Here is a 16,076-nt window from a genome sequence, read left to right on the forward strand (position 1 = left end):
TGTGGAAACATGGTGTTGATAACAATACTGTGCCCATTTCAACACTGTACAGTAAGACAATCTGTAAATCATGTTCTATTAATGTACGTGCAGGCAGTCAACAAAGCGAGACACTCTCGGTCGACAATTTACCCAGTCCCCCGGAGGACACAGCACAGTCCCATTATTAGTGCTCCACACTACGCCATCAGAGCAAAGTACAGTAATGGGAAAGTAAAATACCGTGTCTCGGCGATTCACGCCGACAGGCGCAGCACCCAGTCAGAGAGCCACCGAGTGTTTAGTTTCCTGTTTAGATGAACATCCGGAGTAAGGACCAACCTCAATTTCGCAGGTAAAGTGCACATCACCGTGGCTTCGCCCTTGCACAATACGGTTCTTGGCAAAATACATTCGCGGGCTATTCAGGGGTAAGTGGAGTCAGATAGAGACCCACGGGGAGAACTGCAACTGGGACGCCAGGAACGGGTAGTGGATCGGCGGTGCGGTCTGAAACAGCTTCATTGTGTTTATTTGGCTGGGCAGAAACGGTCAAATGACACCCAGAAGGGAAGGAGAAAAACAAGAAAGGGAAATCAAGACAAACAGATGTAGACAGAAGGTTGCATTGCAGTATACTCGACATCAGGGCTTTCGAGGTCTCCTGACCTGTATTGTCACCGTCTGTCTCGACGGTCCAAATGCAATGGTGCGATCGGCGTTGCGAGACTCACGCTAGCCCACACTAGTCCAAAATTACAGTCATTTGGTCATGACGAAACGGACAAAGCACAGAGCGCAAGTAATCGGTCAATCAGGTACCCAATACACTCTCAGGAACTGTGTTTCCCCTTTTTTTAGGGGCAAAGCGTGTTGTGCTGATCTTGACACTAATCTCCCCGTTCATACAAAGGGCCCCTGCCTCCCCATCCTGTCCTTTCTTTCTTTCTTCTTCAAGTAAACACTTCGTTGCACAGCATCCAGTCACTCTCTTCGACTTCGGTCTTCCACTCTTTACCAACTACCAACTCTCTTTCTACAAAAGCTACGCTTTTTATATAACCTTTTTGAACAACCCCCGGTTTTCCGTATATACATTCAAAATGCGTTTCACTGCCGCCACTGTTGCCTTCTTCGCCGGCCTTGCCGTTGCCGCCCCCGGTGCTGCTGACCAGACCGTCTACGAGACTGACGAGGTTACCATCACCTCCTGCGCTCCCACTGTCACCGACTGCCCCGGCCGCACCAGCGCTGAGGCCACTGGCACCCCCGCCATCACCACCAGCGCCCCTGCTGTCCCTACCAGCAGCGCCCCCGCTGTCAGCGCTGAGTCTTCCGAGACCCCCGCCTGGTCCTCCGAGACCCCCGTCTGGTCCTCCGAGACCCCCGCCTGGACTGCTCCCGCTTCCAGCGCTGCTCCCTCCGGTGCCTCCTCCGGTGTTCCCCCCGTTGCTCCCTCCATGAGCACCGGTGTTTCCCCCGTCACCACCGGCGGTACCCCTCGGTTGTTGCCATCACTACTTGCATCCCCACCGTCATCTACTCCACTGTTACCCCCTCCGCCACCGCCCCCGGTGCTGGCAACGGCGGTAACGGCGGTGTCCCTCACCCCTCCGGTGCCAAGGGTCCCTCCGGTGTTTCTCCCTCCGGTGTCTCCCCCTCCGGCACTGCCTCTGCCACCCCCGCCGCCTCCTCCCCCGCCTTCAACGGTGCCGGTGCTCTCTCTGGCTCCGTCGGCTTCGCTGGCTTCGCCGCCATCGCTGCCTTCGTTCTGGCTTAAATGATCTCTTCAGTGATGCACTTCTGCAAGTAACCAGGTCTTGATGATCTAGTCTCGCTGTAGCTGTAGCAATTACCGGAGTGACCATGGGAGGTGATATCATAGGTGGATTGTGTTATTTAGTGTTTTGGTGATTACCTTGAAACTATTGTTTTCTGACTGGATATGACTATCCGTTTTTTGCTTTGCCCTTTTTTTATATACATATTTTTCTATTTTTTACTCTTCTTGGGCATCCTGGATAGCTTCGGAGTTGTGTGAAGCTCGCTGGTGGCTTGAGCACGACCTTAATGTAAACCATGACAGCTTTGCACCTTTTCTATCTTTCCAGCGCCCGTAACCTTTGTGGAATGTATCCAGACTTGTTTAGATATTCTTCTTAATCTATCACGAGTTGCGATGCCAAAACGTATTCTATCTGACCCCTGATCCGTAGCCAGATTAGGTCTCTAACGTAGTACGGAGTCCCCTCCCTCCAATCTGCGTCCTCCCCCTGCCCCTTGGCTTCTTCGTGTTAGCGTCTATCTGGGGCGTCCTAGGGCTGAATATGTGACACATTGTGATTGGAATGGAAACCGCTCGGTATTGTTACAGTACTATCCAGAATCGGGGTCACCTGCCCTGTTACAAGTTGATTGCTTCTCGAACCCTAAAGCCGATGTCTATAGTATGCTAAGCCACTTTGAGACGGTGTGATGTGTTCCCCAATTCTTTCCCTTTCCCGCCTGAAAATACCGAATAATAATCTTATAATTTGGGTCAAACATGATCGTCGAAATTTGTTGGGTCACTATACTAAATTGCTTTGGATCTGTCATGCATATCATACCGAGGGTTTTGGATATGCTATCACTTCTCAAAATTAAATGGGCGTTGAAAGAATCTAGATTGTAAATTATCTCTAGGAATATATCCAAGTAGTATTAGCTCAAAATCACGGCCATGGAGGACTTTTTCTTATTTGGGAAGGCCTATCAGGGCAATCTCATACTTATTTACAGCCTTCAAGTGCACATGAGGGCCGTTAATTATGGAATTAAATTGTACGTATAAAATAGTAGCATATATTAACTCAAGTGAAACTAGAAGAAACTTGAAGCGTGCCATACCTTCAAATATGAGACAAGAGGAGTGTGAGGCCCCACGGGTATTTACGAAGACAAGTAACCCACGCAAAATGAGTCTCATTATTCTCAAAATCCAATGGCTGCCTGAAGTTGGCTAAATTGCTCTTCATGGCTTACCACTCCACTCCGAAGCCAAGAACTCTTCCGCTTGAGTGAACTTGTAGTCTGGCAGAAGTTGATTCCACTCATCTGAGACAACAAATGCCTTTGCAGAAAAAGCCAACAAAATTCCGGCGACGCCAATTCTTGAGAACACATCAAGCTGGTCTGGTGGGATCGAAGGATGGTCGACTATCGGAACCCATGAGGTTTGCCATGTCCCATCTTTGAGTTCTTCTGCTTTCACCCTCTCAACGAGGAATGGAAGGCCTCCTATTGGACCAAATATGAGTAAGTCTGAAATTATTGCATATATACATCGATTAGTGTCACTCACCGCGCACTGTTTTACCGAGAGCCAAAAGCTGACCGAGCGAAATATTGGTACCTTGAATACCCCCGACAACCGGCCACTCACCCTCAAAATCAATGGCTCTGGCGACGACATTGGCGAGATCCTTCACTGTAGTGAGGGTAATTTGATCATTATCGCTGCCATCAATGGTGATGAATCGTCGGTTTGCGAAATCGAATGGAATTTCGATCTGGTGAATGTGCTTGGTTGTCTTGTAAGGACGAGTCAAATAATTCACAAACAAGCCAGGTTGGAACAGCGTGTATTGCAGGACCTGTATTCAATCATGGCGTCAGGTTCTTGCAGTATATCAGAAGTGTCTCCAGGCCTTACCTTTTTGTCCCTGTTCAGCTCTCTAAGGTATCGGCGGATTTCACCTTTGTAGCCGTACCATCCAAGATGCTCCAACCCGGATCTACAGATCACAAATGAGCAAAAGAAACTTCACGCATAGAGGGATCTTACGTAGCCCACTCGCTAGGCGCAAAGCGCTTCACACCTGCTTGAACTGCAGCGTCGATAAGCCTTTTTTGTACTGGACTATTTGGATCATCCTGCTCTGTAGCGAAAGAAAGCAGGGTGTGGACTCCCTGCAATATCTGTGCTAGCTGGTCTGGGTCCTTGTAGTCTGTCTGGACCCATGTTATGCCTGAGATAGCCTCTGCACCCGAATCCCTCTGTGTTAAAACGTTAGAACCCAAAGTCCGATATATAATAGCAGGTTGTGTACCTTTCTCGACATGATAATGATCTCATGTTTCTTAGTCTCCAGTAGAACATCAATTATCTCCTGTGCGACATCTATCGAGTCATCAGTAACGCTGCTGTACACGTTGGGATACAAGAAGTACGCACTCCCAGAGCCGCCAGCTATCGCAATCTTGACCATTTCGCATGAACTTCGGATTTATTCTCCGTAAAAACTTCTTGAACTGGGTATTTGAAAAGAATAGCCAAGGTGTTTTTTTGCGATCTATATAGAGGTTTCCACCGAGGTTCGGTCGAATCACCGAGTGGGTTTGTCATGCCTTCCACCGAGCTCGGGAATGTCAGTCAGCTGAGCTCGGGCGACCTAGTAGCTTATTCAAACATTCACCTCTAGACTGAAGTGATATCCAATATAATGCAAGGGCCTTGAATGTATCCAGCTGCTTGGAAAGAAAGTGTTCAACGCCATGGAACCAGTGATTCGCCACAAAGACAGAGCCGAAGTGCAGCGAAGAAAGACTCGGAAGGGAACCCAAAGCTGCTGGGAATGCAAGAAACGAAAGGTCCGGTGCATTTTCAGCTCTTCGGCCCATTCATGCAATAATTGTCGAAGACGCGGTAGCACTTGTATCAGCCAGGAGTATCCTGATAAGCCGGTCTCTGCGAGCAGCAATAAGGTCGAGGGCCGACTACGTCGAGTAGAAGACCTGCTTGACCGGTTGCGAAATAAGAATGAAGCATGTCCTGAAATACAGACGATTTCCTACTCGGCATCGGCGACACCAGAGGATGCAGAGGATTGCCAGCCAGGGATAGTATCACCTATAAACCACACCGTTGTAAGTTTGCCTGCTTTCTGTGAGTGGTAATAACATGACATTCTAACACCCGAAAAGCAAGACTTGGATCACGACAGAAATTCCATTCAAAGGACCCCGTTGAAGTCACCATTGGTCTCACACAGGCTATATTCAAGCCATCATCAAGAACTGGCTCGCAATCTTATCGCAGCCTGGCCTAGTAAAAATGATGCTGAGATTATTTGTAGCCTTCCAACGGGAGTTTCAGTCCAACTATTCTGCGGAACATGCACGTCCTCGTCTACTTTTACCGATGAAGCTCTATCATCCCCGAGGAAGATGCTTCAAATTCCTGAGTCGGACAACCACCCGGTGCTGATCGCCCGTAAGCTTCTTGTCCTTGGCATTTTTCTACAGGGAATTCCCCCTTCTTGTCTCCAAGATTTGGAAAGGACCGATATTTCTATCCGCTCAATCATGACTCGTGTCATTGACAGAGCCACCAGCCTTGTGACAACCAATGAAGACCTCATCCGGTCCGTCGAGGGTATGGAATGCATAATGCTCGAGGCTGTATACCAGAACTACGCTGGAAATCTCCATCGTGCATGGATGGCAATGCACCGAGCAATAACCGTTGCCCAAATGATGAATCTCCAGCGTGGTCTTGTCTCGCCGTCCCTGAAATTCCTTGAGCCCGAAACTCGAATGGCATTCAACCCTGCTCAAACTTATTTCAAGTTGATTCAAATGGATCGCTATCTGTCAATTATGCTGGGCTTGCCACACACCTCACTGGAAGACCGGTTATCTACCCCCCAGTCATTGGAAGATCGCAGCCCAACTGAACGAATGCAACGCATCCACTGCGCCGTTGCGGGTCGTATCATTGAGCGAACTAATGGTGGAATCAACAGCTCTATCAATGTGCAAGAGGACGATATGCGGTTACGCAAAGCTGCAGATGAGATGGAACCTAAATGGTGGCTGGTTCCAAACTTCAGACCCTGCAAGGACGACGACTCAAAACTTCTTCGGGATACACTTCGTATAATGGATCAGCTTACACACTATCACATGCTTATACGACTGCACCTACCCTACATATTTTCCTCGTCCGATGAATGGGCCAATCATAGTAAGATGATTGCCATCAATGCCAGCCGCGAAATACTGTCCCGTTACATTGCATTCCGTGCCTCGAATCCGGCACACTTTTACTGTCGTGGCTGTGATTTTCTTGCATTTATTGCCATTTGCATACTTTGCATTGCTCACATCAACTCTCGAAGCCAGTCTCGAGGGAGTGAGAGCTCGGACGCACACGCTGGGTTTGAATGCCTGGTTCACAGTCGTCCAAGTGACCGTGGTTCCATGGAGTGTGCCTTGGAAATCATCGAGTCTATGGCCCGGGATGAAATTGATTTGATTGCCTACAAACTCACGCGAATTATTCATCATCTTCTCACAATCGAAGCCAACGCTGCCAGGGGTGAGGTGTATAGCACAAGCCCTAAGGGAGATGACGGGGGGCTTGAGTATGATGGCAGATTGACCGACAACGGCAAGATCTTACAAGTCCACATTCCATATTTTGGCGCCATTACGTTTGAACGAGGTGTGATTTCAAAGGCTGTCAAGACATTGGGTCAGCACGATCTCAAACCTTCAACCATGCCTTTTTCGAATGTATTCAGCCCCAGTCAGCCGAGCGAAGATTACCAGCAGCCGCCATTTGGATACGATGTTATGTCCATGATGGGTTATCCATATTCGGGCACTAGACTGTCGAGCGCTCACCAAGTCGCTCCACCAGGGTCTCAACATAGGTCTGATGAGCAAAATGCGGAATTCTTTGATTCCATGGAATTTCTACGCGATCAAAGTGATCTACAAGGTATTGATGCAGCCTTTTTTGACGGATTGTTCTGTGGATCTGAAACAGGGGGGAACATAGAGGACCCTTAATTACACGTAGAGAGGGACTGTTCGCCCCGGGTGAACTCCCGAGTTCGGGTCTTTGATGTCGGGGTGGCGGTGCTAAATAGCGGCATATCCAGACGCCAGTTTGAAAACATCAAAACAAAGCTGATTGATCTTTAATTAGTACTTTGGTCATCGGGGTATCGCCCCACACATCTAGGGGCTTATTTGCATACGTTGACTCTCGTTCAACGCTGTATTGCTACGGGGACGTTGCCCATGTTTATACGACTGGACGATTTTCTGTATTGTGATCATATGTGATTGGCTGACAAAAATAGAGAGACCCGCTAGTGATTTGGGACTGCAGGGCCCATGCTACTATGGAGTACTGCACTGCACATTATCTACTTCCACCCCTTGAAATGCTTTGATATCAATGAATCTCACCGTCCTCTAGAAACAAGCATTTGGTATGGTTTCTAGGAACATACAGTGTCTTTGTGACCAACCTCACCTAACATCACTGCTTGACTCCGATCTAAGCGATGTATCCGCACCTGTGGGGTCCAAAGAGCCACGGCCCCTTCTATTACAATTTGTGCTTTCTTTTGGCTTGGGGTTTCATACCTGTGCCATGTAATTTCTAGACTGGAGCGGCAGGCTCGGAGAAGACCGTCTCCATATGACGCTATCCGGTCCTTGCGGTGAGAGGGGATCCTTCTATACTCTTTCTTGTAGTGCGGGAGTTTGGACCCCAAATTGAACCGAGAGGCTAAGCTAATCAGTTTCAGGATGACAGTAGGATGTTCGCCCACTTTCCGCTCTTGGCCAAATCCTCCGGCCGCTTCCAGGACAAGGAAATGCTGCTCATAGGGGGCAATGAGCGGTCACGATGAGTGCTGAGCTGGCGAGAAATAATAAAAAATATGCGTTGGGATCCCGGTTTGAGCTATTAGCCCTAAGGATGCGCTATGAGTCTAAAGTATGGGGTTGATTCTATAATAATCTGCGCCACGCCTTGCAAGGCTTATGCTGCGATCCTTCGTTCCAAGTGAGGCAGGACAGGCCGTAGTCTTGGTCTTATACTTGTCGTGTCCTATATCTCATGTCCAGGATTTATTTTCGGCTTGGTTACGAGCTCTCGCGACGATCTTCATGCCCTTGTGTCTTAAGATAGCATATACCGGACTCTGGTCATATATTGTCCACGCAATGTGCTGTTGTCCCTGTTTACGCAAACTGAACACAACATCCCCACAGCCAACCAAGTTCGATATTCCACCAATGGACCTTTCATCTCTGGAGGGTCCTCCGATTGAAAATCCTCGACTCAGTGTGCCAGGAATACCCACAAACCCCCGGATTCACATACACGCGCCCCCTCCAGATACCAGCATTACCAACATCCTGGTCTGGAAACCCCTACCACCAGCACCGGCCGCGAAAGACACTACATCACAACAATATCAAAGAAGAGAGGACTGGCCATCTGGACCCTCAATCGACCCCAATCTCCGACGAACCCCCGCCCACAGAGGAAGGAGAAGCCCGAGTCCATCCAACGAGATATTCCCAGCCTACTATTACCCTTCACATGAACATGAAATTCCTCCGTTCACATCGTCCAATCCCCGATCAACGTCACTCCCCAGACGACCGCAGACCTGCCAACCTCTGGTCTGGCTCGAAGATGAACAGCATTGGGTAGTTGGACACAGAGACAGGCCGCGTACACCCGACCTTCAGACCCGAAACAGACCACGGTCGTCAGGATCCTCACCTATTTCGCCGATTTCATCGATGTCGCCATATCAAATCGATTCATCATTCAGCCCTAGTTCTGGTCGCGTGAGTGTCGATCATCAGATGGACCAGCCCCTGCCTTATGGCAGCCACAGATATGCTTCAACGCAGATGCGGCTAAGAGATGCGCGCCTTTCCAGATGGATCGACATCGCGGAAAGGAGGCAGAACCTACCGGCATAATCGGGGGCTACATATCTGATTTGTGATTGCAGATGAGGTGCGCTAGTCTCCACGTCGGTCGCGATGGTAACATCTATACGGATTGCGGGCCGAACTACGTTATATGCCAACATAACTGAGAGTTTCGGTTATGGCAGTGGCTGAAAAGTTATTGAAGCCAAAACCAATAATATCCGAACTCCTACAGATGAAGTTCATCTCTCAGGGGGTCTTCACCAAGTCTGAATCGACGTGTTCAATATTGGTCTCACCGCCTGTTTGAGGCTTTCATTCCATTTCTTGACAACTTTGTGAGTCTTACCATTGACCCATTGACTTATTATGATCAAATACGATATGAAAATAAGCATCAGAAAGAACTAAGCGCTGACCAATGGTTTTAAAGCGGCCCATGTGGCATGGTTTGTTGACCGAGGATTCCGCCGGACAAGAATGATATCAAGCACATCGAATCAGACCGTTGGGTGAAACGGTGCTGGATAAGACACATCGAAAGATGTCTAAGAAAGGATGATCGAGACCACCACATCTGTATATATCTCAGAGCCAAGACTCACCCGATATATTACCCCGGGGCAAAAGACACGACAGTCTACCTGGATTGGCCGAGACATGTTTTAGTACCCATAGCATATCCGTGACAGGAAAGCCCAGTGCAGGGGGGTTCCCCTCTTCAAGACGCCAGTCACAGCGTCGGACGTATGCCTGTCACCGTCAGCGAAGCAAACTGCATGTTGGATCCACCGCTCCACTGCGAGTTATAGACAGCCTCGCCATCCCTGCCCACTTTGGTTGAGGGGGTGATCAAGTCTTCATGCGTGTTGTTAGAAGAAGGTTCTCGAATCAACCTGACCTGATTTTTCCAGCGGCTGGGGGGAAGATTTCCGGCGCGAAATGCATGTAGCGACTCCATTGCTCCAGTTCTTTTGCGCGCTAACACAGACCAGTAGCTCTCCAGCCTCTGAATTATTTGCCTGAGAGGGGAGGGCTCAATAGGGAAAATAGAAATATATTATAAGGGAAAAGGTCGGACGATTTCTTCTCTTGTCTTCACCCCATACCCTCCCATACTTCGGCTTGGTGACAACTTCACAGAGCGTTCATAAAGCACAGTCCAATTTTGCGACAGAATTGTATTTGGCAGCTCATTTGACAGTGCATTTGGGAGTTCATTTGGCCTATTTTTTAACATGACCAGAACGGATTGATATGGTGCGAACATAACATATATCATTCGACCTCTGAAGCTGAGATCTTTGGAAATCTCCCCGGTTCTACCGCCTTCGATAGAAAAAAAATTCCCCCGAACGCCTCTTCCCCCCCCACCCAATGGTCCAACTCGCCCATATCTTCAAGAAAGACAAGGACAAGGAGAAAGATTCTGATACCCCATCACCGAGAAATTCCTTCTCCGCTTCGCGCAAATCCTCCAAGTCGCCTTCCAAGTCACCTACCAAGTCATCTTCAAAGTCGCCCTCCAAATCCTCTCCTTCGCCCACTAAGCCCCCCGCCAAATCAAAGACATATTTCTCTCATAGTCGCTCGTCTTCAAGTTCGGGACCAACGTCTAGTTTCAAGTTTGCCCGGTCTTCGCGTGACCAGGACATACACCCGCTTAATCTCCCGCCTGACGAGCTACGCCGTCGATTGTCCGCCATGGCCGCATCTAGAGAGGAACGGAGCTCTATGGATATCGATTCCCAGGAGAACGGCACAAAGGAGGAACGGAGCCCGACTCCTCCACCTCACCAGCCGAACTCCTCGTCTGCCGATGAGGCGGACTCGTTCAAGCTGGCCGGTAACAAGTTCTTCAAAGATGGCAACTACTACCGTGCGATCCAGGAATACAACAAGGGTATGCATCTCCTCCATGTCGGAATTGGTCTAGTTGAGACGATACGGATCGCTGATGAATAATTATCAACAGCCATTGAGATCAACCCCAACTCCTCGGCCTACCTGTCCAACCGCGCCGCGGCCTACATGTCCGCTAAGCAGTACGTGAATGCGCTTGAGGATATTGAGCGCTCCAACGACCTCGATCCCAACAACCCCAAGATTATGCACCGCTGGGCAAAGATCCTGACCAGCCTGGGTCGCCCACAAGAGGCCCTGAACGTCCTGTCGCAGATCCAGCCCTCGGTTTCCGCGACCGACAAAGCCCCCGCTGAGAAGATGCTGCGATTTGTCACACAAGCCGAGGAGACATTAGCAGAGGACCGCGGAGTGTCAATGGTCATCTTCTGTTTGGACCAGGCCCGGCAAGGACTCGGGCAAGGGGTGAAAGAGCCTCGCAAGTGGACACTTCTGGCTGCCGAGGCCCAGCTGAGGTTGAACAACAGCAACTCGCTCGGTAAGGCACAGGACATCGCGATCGGCTTGCTGCGCGAGAACAGCCAGGACCCGGATGCCATGATGATCCGTGCCCGTGCTTTCTACGCCTCCGGTGAGTCCGAGCAGGCGCTGAAGCTCCTGAAGATGTGCCTCGGGCTGGACCCGGACATGAAGCAGGCGATTAAATTGCTGCGAATCGTACAGAAGTTGGCCCGCACCAAGGAGGAAGGAAACACTGCTTTCAAGGCGAAGGACTACCGCCGCGCCATCGATCTCTGGGCCCAAGCTCTCGAGGTCGACCCCACCAACAAGGATATGAACGCTAAGATCCTTGGTAACCGTGCTCAGGCCTACATCAACCTCAAGGAGTATGATTCTGCTATTCAGGACTGCACTGAGGCCTTGCGTCTCGACCCCGGCTATGTCAAGGCTATGAAGACTCGTGCCAAGGCCAATGGCGGTGCCGATAACTGGGAGGATGCTGTCCGCGATTACAAGAACGTTGCCGAGAACAACCCCAGCGAGAAGGGCATTGCGGAGGAGATCCGCCGTGCCGAGTTCGAGCTTAAGAAGTCGCAGCGTAAGGATTACTACAAGATTCTTGGGGTCACCAAGGATGCCACCGAGACCGAGATCAAGAAGGCCTACCGCAAGATGGCCATTCAGTACCACCCGGATAAGAACCGTGACGGTGAAGCCGGTGATGAGAAGTTCAAGGAGGTCGGCGAGGCTTACGAAACTCTCATCGATTCTCAGTAAGTTCACACTCGGCTACTTATCAGAAGTCAACAAAAACTAACCTGCATCCTAGGAAACGTGCTGCTTATGATAATGGAGACGACCTGATGGACCCCGCCGACATGTTTGGAGGCGGCGGCTTCGGCGGTATGGGAGGCATGGGTGGTATGGGTGGAATGGGAGGTATGGGCGGTATGGGTGGCATGGGCGGCGGAGCCAGCCACATCAATATCGACCCCAACATCCTGTTCAACATGATGAACGGCGGCGGCGGCGGCGGTGGAGGCTTCGCCTCTGCTGGCGGTCACCCCTTCGGCGGCCAGTCTCGCGGCGGCGGTTTCCCCTTCTAGATGAAGATGAAGACAGCCGCGGGCAGTCTATAGGTCACCATCCCACACCCTCACCGATTCTCTCGCATCATTTATATCCCTATATGGAGTGAATGACGCGTCAGAAAAAAGGAATTCGCATGTGTTCGACCGGAGTTGGAGTTACACCTCGATATCCTATACATTGATTTGGCGGAAGCCAGGGCGTCATTTTTGTTTTCGGCCCTTTGTTCGCACCACACGATGTTTCTCGCCATGTTTTCTGTTTCTAAGGAAACGCCCATATGATTCCCGATATGATAGATTTGTTCTTTTTTTCTTCTCTCTTCTTTGCTCTTCTTATTGCATCCCTTTCTTGTTTTCTTCATCTCTTATCTCTTATGCCTCATCGTGTGGCTGTATATGTTTGTTGGAATCTGTATGAATCTACGAAAATGGTGCATCATTATGAGAGACTCGGAGATGCATGTGCGCACACAATATACACAAGATATTTCCGACAGACCATTTCCGGCGTTTGTGCAAGCTCCTGGTTCTTTGTTTTGGGGGGCTTCTTGATTTCTTGATTGGGAGATTCGTTTCTTGGCCGTTGCATTACGACGCTCCTAGATCAGGGAGCGGCATACAGCGTGCATACATCTACATGAGACCAAAATCAATCGACTTCTGAAGCATGTCTTTACTCTCTTTCCCTTCCACCTTTTCGGTTGTAGTCTGTCTCTGAAAGGATATATTCATGTTATGCATTTGTAAGATTAACATGGATAATTAGATCACTGTCGCAAAGGTTGTGTGGTATGTACTCTCATGGTAAAAAAATTGTACTCAGCAATAAAAAGGAATAACTCAAAACATGATCATGACAAGGGGGATATCTCAAAAATCTGGGGATGGGAACTGGCAAGGCAACAAGAAAGCGAATGGATATAGGAGACAGAACAGCATAAAGCAAACTCCGCCGCTTATGAGGGATGACGATCAAATAGAACAGTCGAACACAAAAAGGGCATGGGCATATAATATGTAAATGAAGATGAAGATGGAAAGTGAGGAACGCAAATCAAATCAAATCAAATCAAAGAGACACGCAGCAAAATTGAGATGCGATGAGACTCGGCAAGCAGCATTGACGTTAGATGTCATCAAACATAGCCAAGAGCACCGAGCATAGTCTTGCATTCTGGGACAGGCATGGCTGATACACCCAGTGCGCGGACTAGAGCACCAGCCCGCAATCGCTGAAGTCCAATAGCAACCTTCCACGCTTCGGTGTCCTGCAAGACGAAGACATATTTCTTGCCTTCCTGATCGCGCAGACTAGCACGTAGAACATGGAGCCCACGAAAGTCAGTCTTGCCGCCTTCATTGACACCACTACCCGCAGCGCTGCGAGAAAAGCATGCACCGGGCGTAGCAAGACGGCAAGTGTTCTTGCAGACTTTGAGAAGATTTCCAAGAAACGCCTCCGACTCTTCGTTTGTGGGGACATTGTTCCCACGTTTGAAAGAGAAGGGGTTGCTGGATTGCTGTTTAGCGGAGCTCGGTGCGTTCCCTTGTGGACACCAGACCTCGGCTAGCTTAAGGGTCCACGCCTTGACGTCCCATTCGCGCTGGCCGATGCCGCGCAGGTCGTCGTCGATAAAGAGACCCTCGGTTGTGATCCGGAGCACTAGACCGTCGGTTATCATGCCTTGTCCGGAGACGAGCTGCGCGATAGGTGTTTTCATAAAGGCATTGTTGAAGGCGTAAACACCTTGAATCACGATCTTGTCGGGATCCTTGGTTGAGTATGAGCTGCGATGTGATGGTGGAGGAGTAGTGCGTGCAGTCGAGTGAGAAGGCGTATAAGAGGACTCTGAGTAGACCGAGGTTGCAGCCGCGTAAGGACGCCGTGGTCTGTCGTAGGGTCGAAAGGAATAGGCATCATCTTCGACAGCTGTGTTGGCGGTTGGATGAGGCTGCTTTTTGGGAGAAGGCGTTCGAGGAGGATTGCCAGCACTGGCGGGCTTAGGAGGTGGCTTGGCAGCGGCCTCTTTCTTTGCGTCTTGGGCTTTTTTCTCGGCATACTTTTTGCTAGCTGCCTCTTTGAGGGCCGCAAACCTAGCCATGGCTTCCTTGTGGGCGGCTTCCTTTGCAGCGGCCTCTTTTTCAGCAGCAGCTTTGGCAGCTCGCTCTTTGGCTTCTGCTTCCAGCTTTGCGGCTCTGGCTTTGGCATCGGCTTCAGCCTTTGCGGCCCTCTCACGAGCCTCTGCGGCTTCTTTCTCCAATCGATCGCGAGCCTCTTTCTCGGCGGCTGCCCTAGCTGCGGCCATTTCCTTCTCAAGTTGCTCGCGGCGCTCCTGAAGTTCTTTCTCCATGGCCTCGCGCTCACGCTTCTTCTCCTTCTCCTTGGCTTCTGCTTCGCGTTTGCGCTTGAACTCATCCATCTTGCGGCGCAAGTCCTCTTTCCGCTTAGCCTCTTCTTTGGCGCGGTCCCGTTCAGCATCCTCCTTGGCACGAGCTTCTTTTGCAGCACGCTCCGCTTTCGCACGCTCCTCCCTAGCTCGTTCCTCTTTAAGCCTCTCTTCCTTGGCACGCTGCTCTCTGGCCCTTTCTTCCCTCGCGCGTTCTTCCCTGGCTCGCTCCTCTCGAGCACGATCTTCTTTGGCCTGCTGCTCCCTGGCTCGTTCCTCTCTGGCTCGTTCCTGCCTGGCCCGTTCCTCCTTGGTCCGTTCTTCCTTAGCTCGTTCCTCCTTGGCGCGCCTTTCGGCCTCTTCCTTTTCACGCTTCTCATTATCAGCGTTTGGAGGAGGCCCACCACGTTGATTTCCAGAATACTGACCGCCACGTTGTTGTCCACCAAAATTTCCTCCCTGCTGTTGTCGTTGACCTCCACCGTCGCCATAGTTTGTACCTTGGCCATAGCCGGCGCCGGAGGAGTTCTGGTTGCTGTTTGGCCCACCGTTGCCGGGGCCACCCGGGCCTCCAGGACCTCCAGGACCCCCGGAACCGTTGAAGCCAAACCGTGTTCCTCGAGCGCCGCCACTGCCATTGCCATTACCCCCAGCGATACCAGACTGGGCGGACCCAAATGCCCACCCAGCGAAGCCTAGTCCGAGGGCGACCACTGCCATGCCCATTCCACTGCCACTGCCGACGGAGGCTATATACCATGCCTTCAAGATTGGAGATATAAGAACCCAAACTAGCACGACTAGTAGCGTACTAGCGACACCAGCCAGGAAACTGTTTCGGTTGCATTGTAAAGATGGAAGGTAGAGGAAACCCGAGCCAGCGGAATGAGGCGGGACAATGAAGATATCGTAGTTGCCCTGAGGAAGATCGGAGGACTTGCGGTATTCACCCTCCGTGGTATGCGGGTTCTCGCCATGCGGCGGCGGCGGCGGCGGCGGCGGGCCCTCGTCCATGTCGGATCAAGGGAAATGTGATATATAGCAAGGCAAGCGCAGCGCAGCCTCAGTCGATATATGTTTATATATATGAAATGACCGACCTAGGACCTGGATTGAGGGTCAAACCTAGTTAGACAAGATCTCGTGGTTAAACGTCAATTGCCAGGTCATGTTCAGTTGGGTCAAAGTTGCACTGAGTGCCCAAGGCCTCAGTGCTTGGAGAGATATCTGTGCCTCAAAAAACACCAGGACCAGTGGGGAGATGCACAGATATCCTGGATCTCAAAGCGCAAAAGCAGAGCGAAAGATGGAGAGTGAGAGTGTGTTGCCACGGGGGATTTGTTTGGAAGTGGGAGCCGCTAAGGATCGGCGCCAACTCCTGCACCTTCGACGTGGCCATCACATCTTGGCTACGGTTGCTTTCTAAGACATTTACTGACTTTGGATATGCGACATCTAACATTACATTGGATTCTTTGGATGCCACGCGGTTCAAGCCTCATTTATGAGTGGCCCTAGGCAG

At 50.5% G+C, this 16,076-nt stretch overlaps 6 protein-coding genes across 6 annotated transcripts; 4 read left to right on the forward strand and 2 right to left on the reverse strand.

Annotated features, from left to right (window-relative positions):
* Window positions 1-1,082: 1,082 nt before the first annotated feature.
* N7511_009985 (GPI anchored serine-rich protein) lies at window positions 1,083-1,763 on the forward strand (the record flags this gene model as incomplete). Its single annotated transcript, XM_057132362.1, has 1 exon — window positions 1,083-1,763. The coding sequence occupies one exon, from the start codon at window positions 1,083-1,085 to the stop codon at window positions 1,761-1,763; it is 681 nt and encodes a 226-aa protein (XP_056980350.1).
* Window positions 1,764-2,992: 1,229 nt separating this feature from the next.
* Window positions 2,993-4,229, reverse strand: N7511_009986 (uncharacterized protein; the record flags this gene model as incomplete). Its single annotated transcript, XM_057132363.1, has 6 exons — window positions 2,993-3,258; window positions 3,323-3,614; window positions 3,674-3,755; window positions 3,806-4,017; window positions 4,071-4,141; window positions 4,196-4,229. 6 exons carry the CDS (start codon window positions 4,227-4,229, stop codon window positions 2,993-2,995), a joined length of 957 nt encoding a protein of 318 aa, XP_056980351.1.
* A 286-nt stretch (window positions 4,230-4,515) lies between these two features.
* On the forward strand, window positions 4,516-5,069 carry N7511_009987 (Zn(II)2Cys6 transcription factor domain-containing protein; the record flags this gene model as incomplete). Its single annotated transcript, XM_057132364.1, has 2 exons — window positions 4,516-4,887; window positions 4,980-5,069. 2 exons carry the CDS (start codon window positions 4,516-4,518, stop codon window positions 5,067-5,069), a joined length of 462 nt encoding a protein of 153 aa, XP_056980352.1.
* A 256-nt stretch (window positions 5,070-5,325) lies between these two features.
* Window positions 5,326-6,816, forward strand: N7511_009988 (fungal specific transcription factor domain-containing protein; the record flags this gene model as incomplete). Its single annotated transcript, XM_057132365.1, has 1 exon — window positions 5,326-6,816. The coding sequence occupies one exon, from the start codon at window positions 5,326-5,328 to the stop codon at window positions 6,814-6,816; it is 1,491 nt and encodes a 496-aa protein (XP_056980353.1).
* Window positions 6,817-10,089: 3,273 nt separating this feature from the next.
* On the forward strand, window positions 10,090-12,182 carry N7511_009989 (DnaJ and TPR domain protein; the record flags this gene model as incomplete). Its single annotated transcript, XM_057132366.1, has 3 exons — window positions 10,090-10,615; window positions 10,688-11,849; window positions 11,906-12,182. The coding sequence occupies 3 exons, from the start codon at window positions 10,090-10,092 to the stop codon at window positions 12,180-12,182; spliced, it is 1,965 nt and encodes a 654-aa protein (XP_056980354.1).
* Window positions 12,183-13,303: 1,121 nt separating this feature from the next.
* Window positions 13,304-15,568, reverse strand: N7511_009990 (uncharacterized protein; the record flags this gene model as incomplete). The annotated part of the gene is made up of 1 exon (XM_057132367.1): window positions 13,304-15,568. The coding sequence occupies one exon, from the start codon at window positions 15,566-15,568 to the stop codon at window positions 13,304-13,306; it is 2,265 nt and encodes a 754-aa protein (XP_056980355.1).
* Between the last annotated feature and the right edge of the window lie 508 nt (window positions 15,569-16,076).

The sequence above is a fragment of the Penicillium nucicola genome (genome assembly GCF_028828085.1).
Source record: "Penicillium nucicola strain IBT 29836 chromosome Unknown utg000010l, whole genome shotgun sequence".
NCBI lineage: Eukaryota > Fungi > Ascomycota > Eurotiomycetes > Eurotiales > Aspergillaceae > Penicillium > Penicillium nucicola.